We start from the raw sequence: 13751 nt of genomic DNA, 5'->3' as shown, positions 1-13751 counted from the left end.
TAAGACACTTGAGATGAAACTGTTATACAGCTTAATCAAATTGATATACTGGAAATTGATCCTAAATGCAATGCAGTCAATAATTTAAACATCTTTACAAACTGTTATACATAGTATTATACAATCTGTTATATAAGCAGTACTTAGAAAACAACATATTCACGCTCAAACAACGCATTGCAATCACTACCATGCAATTTAGGAAAAGTGTTATACATAGTATTATACAATCTGTTATATAAGCAGTACTTAGAAAACACATAATCATGCTCAAACAACGCAATGCAATCACTACCATGCACTGTTATACAAAGTGTTATACAGACTGTTATACTGCCTGTACAAACCGCACATAAATGCTCAATAACATACTTTTATCGTAATTTGAACTGTTTAACAAAGTGTTGTACAACGAACTCAATCATAAACTTGTTCTACATTCCCCCCCTTTTCACTTTTTGTCTCTCTTTGCAGGCTATGGCGGAATTTCGCCACGCACACAATGGGGCCGCGTGGCAGCCCTTGTGTACGCTTTGTTCGGCATACCCATTGTGCTGCTCTACCTATCGGCGATGGGCGAGGCGCTGTCGGCGGGCATGCGTTGCCTGTTTCGACGCCAACGTGTCAAGGGCAGCGTGGGCAGCGGCCCCGCAACCGGACCCAACGGTGGCCGCAAATCAGACAAGGTCAAGGGTCAACAACAATACGGCGGCGGTGGCGGTGGCAAGCTGAATCAATACGGCCTACCACCCTCCGTCTACCAGCAACAGCAGCAGCAACAACAGCAGCAACAGCAGCAGCAACAACAACAGCAACAGAATCGCAAGTCGCTCGAGTCGCGCGGATCACCAAGTGTCCCCATCTCGATATGTGTGTGCGTGCTGCTCTGCTATGTGACGAGCGGTGCGATTTTGTTTCACAAACTGCAGAATTGGAGTGTGCTTGAATCGTTGTACTTCTGCTTCACATCTCTGGGCACCATTGGCTTTGGCGAACTGTCGCCCAGCGGCACACTGACCCTCTACAGCGCCTCCGCTTACATCTTGGTGGGCATGGCTGTGGTGGCGATGTGCTTCAGCCTGATACAGACGGAGATTGTGATGTGGCTGCGACGGTTCAGTGTGCAGGATCATGTGATGCCCAAGGCCGAGGAGTTGGCTCTCGTCACCGTCGCGGTGACTCCGAAACCCTCCTGACAACGACCCAGCGCCGACCTGTTGGGCGGCGGCGCCGTGGGCGGCAGCCAAGCAGCAGCAGCAGCAGCGGCGGCTAATAGTCTTGGCCAGCATCAGACGATGTTCTTTGGCCCAGCGCACACGCTAACCCAATACAGTTCGTTGCCGCGACGCAGCCACCTGCATGGCGGTGGCGGTGTGGCAGCCTCTGGTGGCGCCTCGACATCAGCTTTTCAACGCAACACGCCCATACGTCGCTCCACCGGCATACCGGAGCATCACATGGAGTACTTTGTGCCGCGCAGCATCAGCGAATTCAATTTGTCCGGCGTCGGAGACTTGGCGCTGCCCCCGCCGCGTCGCTTCTCGCCCAACATGGGCATCGGCATGCCGCCCCCGCCGCCCATGGGCATGGGCGTGGGCGTTGGCGTTAACATGGGCGTCAACATGGGCATGGGCATGGGCATGCCGCATGGCCTGCAATTGGGGCCGCCACAGACGTTACTCTGCGCCGCCGCAGCTGCGGGGGGAGGTGCTGGTGCAGGAGGTGCTGGAGCACCGCCGCCGGCCCAGCTGCAGATTGTCACACTGAAGCCGCGCAGCGAGAAGATGGTCACCTTTGAGGATGAATCGAAATCTGGCGGCGTCTCAGCGACGACGGCGGCGGCCACACATTGTCCGCACGGTGTGCCGACTACGCCGCGTAAATCGAATGCTGGCGCCTCGACATCAACGGGCGACATCTTCATGTGACCAGCCATCTGACCAACTGCAGCAGCAGCGACAGCAGCTGCAGTGGAGCAACAACAGCAGCAGCAGCAGCAATCAACAAGCGAGGATGGCGCCGAGTTGAATGCGGCGTTGCGATTGCGTGACAGCATCGATGATGCGCTCTGTCCCAAGCAGGCACCAGGTGAGGTGATACGTGTCTAAGCTGAGTTGAGTAACCCAAAAACACACACACACTGTAAGTATATGCACACACACACTAACACACATACACAAATACACACAAACACTGACAGAGTCACAAAGTCACAGCAGACACGGGCAGAGATAAGAAATCAGATGAGCATAAAATGCTGCATACTTTTTGGGGCGTTGCCTACAAAATTCCACACAGCATTCGCTTTGCTAATTGGATGCCAGCAAAAACAAGAAAAACAACAGCAACAGCAACAAGAACAACAACTAGAACAGCAACAGCAACAAGAACATTTCTATAGTGTTATTTAAATTATGTAAGTTAAGCAAATATTTCTGATTATGCGTGTAAATACAAAATAACAACGACAACAGTAGCAGCAGCAACAGCAACAAGAACAACAACAACAACAACAAATTGCGGGCGCGTGTTGTAAATAGGTATAAATATACATATATTCAAATGTGTGAAAAACATGAAAAGCAAAATAACAACAACAACAACAACAACAAGTTCGACTACAACAACCAAAGCCAACTTAAATTAAATTGAAATTTAAATTCGAAATGTTAAATGCAAATTGCATAAATAATTTGAATGCTTTGGCTGTTAATGCCAAAAACCAAAAACATTAAAAACAAATTGCAATGGAAAATAAAAAAAACACTGACAAAGTGAAAAACGTAAACAACAGCTGAACAGCAGATGAAAAGAAATTGCAAAAAACAAAAAAAAAAAAAATGAAAACAAAACATGTGAGAAGAGAGAAATTAATAAATACAACAAGCGACTAACTATGAATAATAAATAACTATGCGAAATCCGAAATTGCCAAAGTGCAAAGCAAACAAAATGCAAATTGTGCACAATTGCAGAATGCTAAAATGCCAAATGTTAAATGAAAATGCAAAATGCTAAATGCAAAATGACAAATTGTTTGTTGTGCGTGTGTGTGTGCCGGAGTGTATGTTTGTGTGTGTGAGATGCCAAAGGACAAAGTTTATTTAAGCGATTTGTTAGCTAGTTTGTTATTTATTTTTTCTATCTATTGATATTGTCGTTCATTATTATTTTCGTCTTTCTGCATCGTTTTGCACAATTTTTAATGGCAAGTTGCGGTCTGTGTATCTAATACTTGACAAATGATGTTAATGTACCGCGACAACAAGTTGAGTTTATTGTAATTTGTTTATTTTTTTTCACGAGTTTAACAATTTCTAAAATTGTTATACTACAGATATTTATTAGCTTTACATATTTGTCGTGTAAATACGCACGTTTTTGTTGTAGTCAAATTGAAATAACTCTACACAAATTGAGTAGCTAATAGAAAATAATTTCTTCTCGATTCAGTTGAACTTGTCGGTTTTATGTTTTAGTCGTGCCACAATTAAAATTTTATAAATTGCCCCAAATTAATCAACTGACCGAGCTGCAATTAATTACAAAACTAACCCCATTACAATTGCCCTGAAAAAACATCACACTAAATTGCCATAAATAATTGTCAGCTATAATTTAGGCTATATCTGTTTATAGTATTATTATGTAGTATGCACATTCCTCCACTGACTTTTGTGTAATTCAAATCCATCACTCATGTCACTCCCATCAGTTTTTTTTTTTACTGTTTTTACTGCAGATCTTTCACGTTTAATATTGGTTCGTTTTTCGTTGTGTATTAATGTGCTACAGCAATTAGGCTTAAATGCTTTTTAAATGCATTTTGATTGTAGGTAATTGAGCGGCCGAAATGGCATTTGTTATACTCGCACAGAGTTGTATTTGAATGGTGCTGCCAACTCGTTTTACAGCCCACGTCCGCCACGTAGTAATTCGATGCTGTCAACTGAGTGGGCCACTTGATTTTTCACTTTAATTGAAAATAAATTAAATTTAATATGTGTGTGTATGAGTGTGTGGGTGATTGTTGCGAGTGTTTGTGTGTGTGTGTGCGAGTTAATTTTTTGCCATATTTAATTTTGTGGCGTTAAATTAAAATAATCGAATAGAACGAAAGAATGTAGTAGTGGGGAGCAAAAAAAAAGAAAAGTCAAAACGGATGCGATACGAATGTGGTTGAAAAAAAGACGCTTTAAATTTATGGGTTGTGGCACGAACGAAGAACAAAAAATACAACTAAAAAAAGAAACACAGAAAAAAAGAATGCGAAAGTAAAAAAAAAAAAACAAAAAATAGATACAACTAAATATGCATTGCGTGGCATTTGTATTTGTATAACAGCATTCCAATTGTGTCATTCTGTCATACTTACTTACATAGCTAATAACAAACAATGCAAACTGGCAGTAAACCAAATATTTAACATAAGTTCATGTAATTACAATTAAGTCCACTTCAGAAACACTCTCTACACACTAACACATACACAAACGCACACACACTCGACACAGACACACCCACACAGATACCCTTTACAATACAAATATCAACAACTAAAAAACAAAAACTAAATAATATGTATAGACAGATTTAACTATTAAAAGAGATACTAAATATAACTTAACGATTTGCTGTGGTTAAAACTCCTCTTGAACAGTTTTCATGGAGCGGCTCAAGCAGACAGATAACAAACATACCCGCTGCAAGGGTATCAAAATAAATAGACAACAAAAAAAGAAAACAAAAATAAATAAATAAATGAAAACCACTTAATAATAATGAAAATCAAACTGAAATATTAACATAGCAAACAAAACAAAACAGAGAAAAAAAGTGACAACAAATGTGTATTTTTTTTTTTTTTTTTAAATTCCTAGTACAGTAAGTTGAACTCTAGCATTTAGGTCAGCAGCAACTAAATAATCTAATATTAAATATAGAGTATGTACTTCTAGTCAACTATACGAGTAAATGTTAATAATAAACTGCAGTTACAGCAACAACAACACATCTATGTAATACCATTTGCAGATATACTATATATCTACATATGCATATATACATATATGTATACTCTCATTGTCTACAAACCCAAATAGGCTACCGTATTCTCGTACTGTATATTTTATGTGTATTACGAACATGAAACTAATTGAAAGTTAAAACAGAAAATTGAAAATCGAAAACCTTGGAAAAATCCAATACAACAAACGCAGTTCGCATTATACATATATATTATTTAAAATATATATATAAAGATATATAATATGTGTATACAAAAGAAAAATAAAAAGAAACCGAAAAATTATATATATATTATACAAATAAATACATCATGAAATTTAGTCAAACATCAAAATCAAAAAACTTGTCTCGTTATTTTGTGTAATTTTTCATTTTTTTTTTTTTTAAACAAAAAAGGTAAGTATAGAAGAGTGGCCTCAAACGTTTGGGTTATCCTAGAATTCGCACCTTCGGCCTGTGTTGAATATGTTGGATCCTTAGATGCCATATTTTGCGATTCAAGAAATACGTATCCTTCGAAAATGTAACTGGATATGGTCGAGATATAGTTTGTTTTCGTTGCACCCTATAAATTTTCTTAGCTCCAATTTCAAATTTGAAAATTAAAAGTAACTATAGTATCTCTTACAAATCCTGAAGAATATTGTCGGAACCAGGATAATCAGTTCAATCGACTGACACTCAAGGATTTTCAGCGTATTCTCAGCCATTTGAAGGACGATTATGTCCCTGACATAAGAATTACTCTGATGAATATAAATTAATTGAAGAACTTAAAATGACGAACGTCCTTGCAGAGCTAGATATAAAAAACCTTTTTTCTGTTCAGAGAATTTCGTATATCTCGGCTATATTCTAATGGTCTTTTGATAAATGCAATTATCTCGTTCCAAAGGACATCCAATCGTTTTCATGGAAAATTGCGTATATCTCGGCACACTCTTTTTTTTGATTCTTACGATTCCTGTACCAATCGAAGCATATTCGTAAGGACTATTATCCTGCCAAATTTGATTCAGATCGTCCTTGTAGTTCTCGTGTTATCCTGAAATTTCGAATTTTCGTATATTTAATTTCGCCAACGGAACTGAAAAATTACAAGTGTAGAATGCCAGTCGGTAGAGTTGATCCTTACGATCCTAGCAATACAAGTCCTTTGAAAATCCGGCAGGAAATGCCTGAGATATAGCTTGTTTTCAAAAAAACGACCCTTATTACACCCTCAAAGTATGCTACAAAATTTTAATATTTTTGCAATGGCTTTAGCGCGCCAATTCAAAAATGTAAATTGCAACCCAACCGTCAGAATTTTAATTCCGGTGAAACTTAAGAAAAATGAGCCACGTGGATGTAATAATTGTTGTTGTTGTCCATCTCAAGTCGACATGAACGACGGTTGAAAAGTGCTTAATCAGCGAGTGAAATACCAGGCAAACAGAAATCAGCAGCAAGCAGAAGTGCAGCAAGTTGCTGTCTTGCGGCGTGGCGCCATCTATCGACAGAGATCGAAATTGCCGTCCCCTCAAAGTATGCTACAGAAAATTTACTTTTTGAACAGCGTGCCAATTTCAAATTGAAATTTTGAACGCAGCCGATAAAAAATAAATCCGCTATAAATTCAAAAAATTGTTTTTCTTATATTTTCGTTATTTTTACATATGTCATTTAAATCCTAATGGATTTTGGCGGCCTTATTGTAATCAGGACAACAAGTTCTATGGAATGCATTCACGGATTTACATTTAAAATATTTTCGTCATTTAAAAGACGTTCGTTAGATCCTTTGGCGCAAGGATTGCTCCTATGAAGCCAATCTGATTGGTGTACTCAAAAGGACGAAGGTCCTTATAGGACCCGTGATGCCATTTTGACAGAAAATTGCGTGTATCTTTGCCATATCCTTTTTGATCCTTACGAGTCCTATGTCATTCGAAGTTTATTTGTAAGGACTATTACCCTGCCAAATCCAAATCCAGATCGTCCTTCCGATTCTTGTGTTATCCTGGAATTTATCATTTTTGTATTTTTCATTTCACAAATGGAACTGAAAAATTACAAACAGAATATGCCTACCGATAGAGCTGATCCTTACGATCCTAGCAATATAAGTCCTTTGAAAATCCGGCAGGATATGCCCGAGATATGGCTTGTTTTCAAAAAACGACCCTTATTACACCCTCAAAGTATGCTATAAAAAATGGAATTAATTTAACGCCAATTTCAAAATTAAATGTAACACAAAAATAATTTTGAAACCGCACCGTACTCCTAAAAATACCAGGCGAACAGAAGCAGCAAGCAAAAATGCAGCATATCTATGTGTAGCGCCATCTATCGTGCGATATCGCAAAGTATATTTGTATTAGCGCACCCTCAAAGTATACAATTAAAAATGAAAACTATTTTGCAATAAACACTACGCGCCAATTTCAAATTTTACGAAAACTAACCAAAATCAAATCCTTTAAAATTAAACATTTTTTTTATTTTATTGTATAGAAACCGTCCTTGCGATGCGAACGAGACATGTCCCGACATCCTGCGGCAGGATATGGCGGAGCTATGAGCATTTTTCTTTAATTATGATCATATTAAATGACAAACCTAAAAGTATGCAACAGAAATATTCTCAAAAAAGGCAACTTAAATTTTGCAAGGGGGAGGCATGGAAAAATTGACTTCAAGTCCGAAAATCCGCCATAACTCAGCCATTTGAAGGACTAGGCAGATGTCCTTTGGCATGCGGGTAGCTCTTGACACGAAATTAAAGAATCAATTGGAAAAAGGACGAAAGTCCTTACAGGAGCGGAGATAAACGTCATTTTTCGTATACATAAATTTGTTGATAACTCAGAAATCTTTTAAAGGATCCGGTTGAAACTAGTGTCAATCAAGGACTTTTGATTAGATCTTTCAACATGCCAAAGGACATCCAAATCGTCCTTGTAGTTTCTGAGATATCAAGGACTTTCTTGTTTCTGGCAATATTTTTGCCATTCTTAGCGCCCCCGAAAGTATGCCATGATTTTTGAAAATTGCTACCAATTGAGAGATGGCTGTAAAAGTATGCAATGGATTTTTCATTAGGCAACTGAAATTGACAAATTGCGCAGTCTAAAAGTAAGTTTTAAAGCTGCAAAATGTTTAAACTAGCTTCTCAAATTAGATTTCATATCTCACTTGCACTTACACGAAGGAATACGCTTGTTGAAACCTACGCTGACGATACTGCGGTGCTCACCAAAAACAGCTCCATAGATCTGGCAAAAGTACGTCTCCAAGAATATCTAGATGCATTTCAGGAATGGGCTCGAGTCACTGCTGCATAATTGTTATAGAACCAAGGTAAATCGTATGTCCTGGCTACTCTCCGCTAAAAACAAGCTTTCGCTGGACAATAAGGTTCGAGTCTTCAAGTACATTTCATCTCCGAGCCTGTTCTATGCATTACAGGTGTACGGTATCACAGGTAAAATGCACCTCAACAAAATACGAGTACTTCAAGCCAAGACGCTGAGGCGGATCTCAGGAGCTCCATGGTACATGAGAACGGCGGACATCGAGCGCGACCTCAAAGTGCCAAAAATTGGCGATAGAATACAGGCAATTGCACAAAAATATACAGAGTGGCTTGGAGGTCACCCTAACAGCCTGGCTAAGCGCCTAACGCCAAGTCATCGTACTACAGTCAGGAGAAGACTAAAACGATTTCATCGTCAAGACCTGCTGGCTCGGGTCTTGACCTAATAATTAACAGTGATACTATACATACATTTCTCGTATATCCTTAGGTTCAATTTATACAATCTTTATTTACTTTATATTTATTATGTGCTGCTGACATAATTAACTTTCTGTTTATTATTTCTGATTTGTTTAAGTTTCCCAGTTAGGTAACAGTGCACCTATCTTTGTTATCATTTCGTTATTATTTTAATAAAAAAAAAAATAAATACAATTTAGTTAACAGTCTGTAAAAGAAGTGCTCGCATTCAAAGGTATGCAGAGTTATTTCCAAAATGCGCAGAGACTTTCATGACACCTATAATTTAAACTATAGTTTTATATGAATAGTTAACAATAAAAATGTAAATCGGATGGTAGAAGTTTGTATTTAATTTAAAAATTAATTGATTGATGACGTAAATTATAAATATTTAAATTTATTTTGCTAATTACTAGATTTACTTGTTACATAATAAAAATTAACAAAATAATATAAAGATGACTATGTTAAATGTCTGTATTGTATTGTCATTAGTTAAAAATTAACTTTTGTTGCACACTCGCTACATTCAAACAATAAATGCAATCAACTCGTTAGCCACAAGGCAAATAACAGATGATGTGAACACATATTCAGTTACTCATCGGTTAATTTTCTTATATTCTCGAGCATTTGCAGAAATTCCATTGTCACATTAATTGCCAGACACAAATAACAAGAAGCAAAAAACAAAAATTATAAAAAGCATTGCAATTAATCTGAAAACATTAAAATTTGTTTTTCTTTGTGTATCTCCACGAGAATTGCTGTTGATATGTTTTTTTTTTTGCAATTTTAATATTTTTCGAATGTATATTATTTTCAGTATTAACATTATTTTTTTTTTAATATTTATCTTATCAGTATCCGCGTATTGCGGATTATTTATAACAAACAATTTGCGTTGCAATTTACTTAAAGTTGATTTTTCACAGTTTCGTGTAGCACATGTTATTATTATTTTACTATTTTTGCAGCATGTTCTGAATGGGAATGTGACAGAAAGAAGGAGTGCAACTATATCAAAAGTTTTTATTATACTATTAGATTTGTTTGCGTTGTATAAAAATGTAGCTCAAGTTGTTATTTAACTAATGACAAGCGTATCTTTCAGTCCATATCACAAGTGATTTCCATCCGCTTCATTGTCAATTTAATGTCAAATTCAACTGAGAATTACGAGTGTGTGTCAGGGTGTGTGTATATGTGTGCGTGTGTGAGTGTGTGCCATGCAGGTGAGTGTGCAGAGCATATGTTTTTTTGCTGAAGCAATTTAATTTACTTTTGGCAAATATGTTTCCCCTACTCTCGCATGTTTATGTTTCTCTTTGGCAATGCAAAAAGCAATAAGCAATAAGATTTTTGGCCAAATGATGGAATACCAATGATTTTTGGCAAAAACATTAAAACATTCAATGTCATAAACCTGCCTCTTCCTGTGTTTCACATTCATGTTTGCTCGCACATTAAAATAAATATTACTGCGGTTTTCTCTTCTTCATTTTTTTTTTTTTTGTGGCAGATAAGAACCTTTTTGGAAAACCGAAATTATTTGCCAAATGAGCTCAACTTCTGCCCGTGGCAAGAATGAGTTGGTTGAATGATGTGTTAAATTACAAGTAGAAACGATTAAAAAGCTCTCAATTGATTTTCTCTCAGCGCACAATAAACTGTGGATCAACTCGGCTAAGAGAAAGTTCTGAGCTTACACAATAATTAATAAGCATTTGCTTTACTTAATATAATCATTTCCGCTTCGAAATATCATTAGGTAATCAACTCGCGGTTTATAAAAAAATCTTAACTAGATTATGTTTGGATTGTCATCAAGTCTATTTTTATCGTGTTTGCGCTAAGGTTAAGAGCAAATTAATAGACACACACACACACGCACATTTAAGCGAACAAAAGCAGCTGAAGTATATCATTTGATAATCAGCTTTGATTTGAAAAAGAAAACGCGTAACTTGTGTGATGCTTACTATAAAGTTTTGATCAACTCGGCTTAAGTTTATGACAAAAACTCGGGTCTATTTATGGTTGTAGCTGGGGTTCGACTGACGGTTTTATATGTATGATATTCTGTAGGCATCGAACGCACGATGCACACGATTTATGAGGAATAGAGAGTGAGAGAGTTTTTCAACAAAATATTTGTTTTGCATTCGCTGCTTGCTGGTTTTTGTGATTTATTTTGCGCTGGGGTGCAAAATGAAGAAAGTCATCGAAGCAATAAATTCGCTTAAATGCTCTTTGTTCGAGTCATTAAAATCGCATTTGGAACTCGGTTAACTGAGTCTTGGTCGCCCCCCCCTATAATGATGATAATGTTGCCGTTGCTCATAATGTTGATGTCGATGTCGCTCAGTTGGCGTCGGCATCGCAGTTGACAAAGTCAGTGAGAAAGAGAGAGATGGAGAGAGAGACGCGACGCGGTCTGTTGACATTAACGTTGAATGTTATTCGTTGTCAACACACTTGACATATAATTTGATTACGTATACGCACATTTTATTAACTCATTTTTAGCGTGCGAGCGGATAACGGCGACAGCGACAACGCTGACAACAACAACGACATTGTCGTTTCATCAGCCTACTCTTAACAATCCACACACACACACACATAGTTGGCTGGCTGTTAACCTCCTGCTGCAACACCCTTCATCATGGTGCTCATTACAGGCACTTGATGTGTATATGATATACTCGCCATGTTTGAGCCGAGGTCGAGACTCCGACACCGATTCCCGACTCTGACTCTGTGAAGCACTTCACATTAACGGTTACGTTGGAGTGCCTCGCCTTATGTTGTATCCTAAACCAGCCTCCTCTTCGACTATTACTGCTTTTCCCCTTGCTATTCTCTTGTCTGCTGTGATCCTCCTGTCCTGTCCATTCAATGAGGCCGAGAGACAAGGTCTCTTCGACTACTCGGATAGCAGCTTGCCAAGCTCTGTTGGCAACTAATTTCTTTTTTACAACTGTGTGTAGCAGTTCTTAAGCTTTATAGCAAAGCACATACACACACACACACACCCAACACACACCCAACACACACATATGTGTGTGTTTTAGGGGGAAGTGTGTGTATATGTGTGTTTACATTGCCACACAGCTGGCGTGCCGCATAGTCAAGCCAAGGCAGGCATCAAGTCAAGCCAATATTTCGAAGAGCGACGACAAGCATCACACTCACACACACACACACACACACACATACGCAGCCAACAATAACTGCGTTGACTTAGCTACACACAGAGAGAGAGAGAGGGGGAAAAGAGTGGAGATGGCAGGCTGGCAGCAAACTTATGCCTTGACGCTGGAGCCATTGAAAAGTCGTTAGCAAACCGTCAGACAACAACAACGACCAAATCAGCAGCTACAACAACAACAACAACAACAACAACAACAAGCAGCAACAGTAAACAACAACAACAACAACAGCGTCAAGCAGCTGGAACCCCTTTTTCTGAGCTGCTTTTTAGGGTCGTCTCACTTTCTACTTCCTCTGTCTCTCTCTCGACATGTCTTGGGTCTGCATATGAATCTGAAAACTTTCTCAAGCGTTTTTTCGGTCTGTTGCCGCTTCTGTGGCTGCTCTCCCTCTCCCCCTCCCTCTCTCTTCTCGCTCTCCCATCTCTGGCTTTTGTTTATCCTTCTCTTCCTTGGGTATCGACGGTCAGCGTGTGTCAAGCTCCTGATTATCCTTTGCCCAGCATTTAGCAAAAGCCTCCATGTTCAAGTTGTCGCAACACACACACACACCCACACACACAGCTCTCTAATGGCTCTTGAAGCCGCTGCAAAAGTGATAAACATATGTCTGAGTGCTTTACGATAACATATCGAATGGTTAAAGCTTTGTTTTCTTAATTTGTCTACCAACTGTGATCAGGCAAATGAATTTCGCAACTATCCTTAACATTTGTAGAGTCGTTCAACTGAGCTTTGCTTAAAGCAGGAAGTGCAATGATATCCATTTTTAAGATTTTTCTTTATCAAAAATTATCTATATTCAGTACAAAATATAAAGAAACTTTAAATAATCACTATTAATAATAATTACATCTGAATATGAGTAATTTAATTTTTTAATTCAACATTCATTCACGTTTTCTTTGTCAAAACTTGGCTTTATCAGTTTGTTAAATATTACATTATTCAGACACATGTTTACTTTACGCTCTCTTCGCTATTCTAACAACTCTCTCGTGATGTTAGATATGCTATCATTATTACTTTCTCATCATTGGGGTAATGATTTTACTTCCGAATATCAAATTTTTAATAATTTTGAGAGACGCGTTTGATCGATAGCTGAATAAAACGGAAAGACATTTCACAACGGTTGTTATTTATTTCATTATTTATCCTCACAATGTTGTTATTTGGGTTACAGTTCTCATCTAATACTTAAACCCTAAGCACCGGGGCGTTTTATGAAATATTTGTACTAAATATGATGTTAAAATATGTGCAATACTAATGCTCTACGACTGTTTGACATTTGACTAGAATATAACAAAAAAATTAAAAAATCTAATTAAAAATCTAACAACAATGTAAACTTAAACATTGAAAGTAGATAATTTTCTCTCGGGTTCAAGGACTCTACACTTAATTAGAGCTGTGCATAAACTCGATTATATGGCATATCGATAGCAATAACTGCTTATTGCTTCGAATGCGGCAGTAATTTTGTTTTTGCAATCAGGCAGCTGTCATCAATCGTCTTCGGCCTTGGATTAATATCGATAGTCCTGCTCGACATATTTTGCACATTTTTGTGTGTGTGTTGCAAAATGTTCGGAGATTCTCACAGAGCAATTGCAGTTGCGGCGGAGGCGGAAAGGAGATGCTCGGCACAAATCCAATTGGAATGCTATTAACCCAGGCTAATGTTGCTCACTATTAGCACCCCAACACATTTTCATCTCCATCCCCATCTCCTTTCT

General features: G+C 38.1%; 1 protein-coding gene across 1 annotated transcript in view; it reads left to right on the top strand.

Annotated features, from left to right (window-relative positions):
- Positions 1-5318, top strand: part of LOC132796272 (uncharacterized) — a 75068-nt gene extending 69750 nt beyond the window's left edge. Inside the window, 1 exon segment of the mRNA XM_060807379.1 lies at positions 475-5318. Coding sequence (XP_060663362.1) covers positions 475-1928 — 1454 coding nt within the window. The 3' untranslated portion in view covers positions 1929-5318.
- Positions 5319-13751: the final 8433 nt, after the last annotated feature.

The sequence above is a fragment of the Drosophila nasuta genome, chromosome X, assembly GCF_023558535.2.
Source record: "Drosophila nasuta strain 15112-1781.00 chromosome X, ASM2355853v1, whole genome shotgun sequence".
NCBI lineage: Eukaryota > Metazoa > Arthropoda > Insecta > Diptera > Drosophilidae > Drosophila > Drosophila nasuta.
The sequence above is the reverse complement of the archived record's forward strand: the minus strand, read 5'-3'. Positions and strand labels throughout refer to the sequence as shown.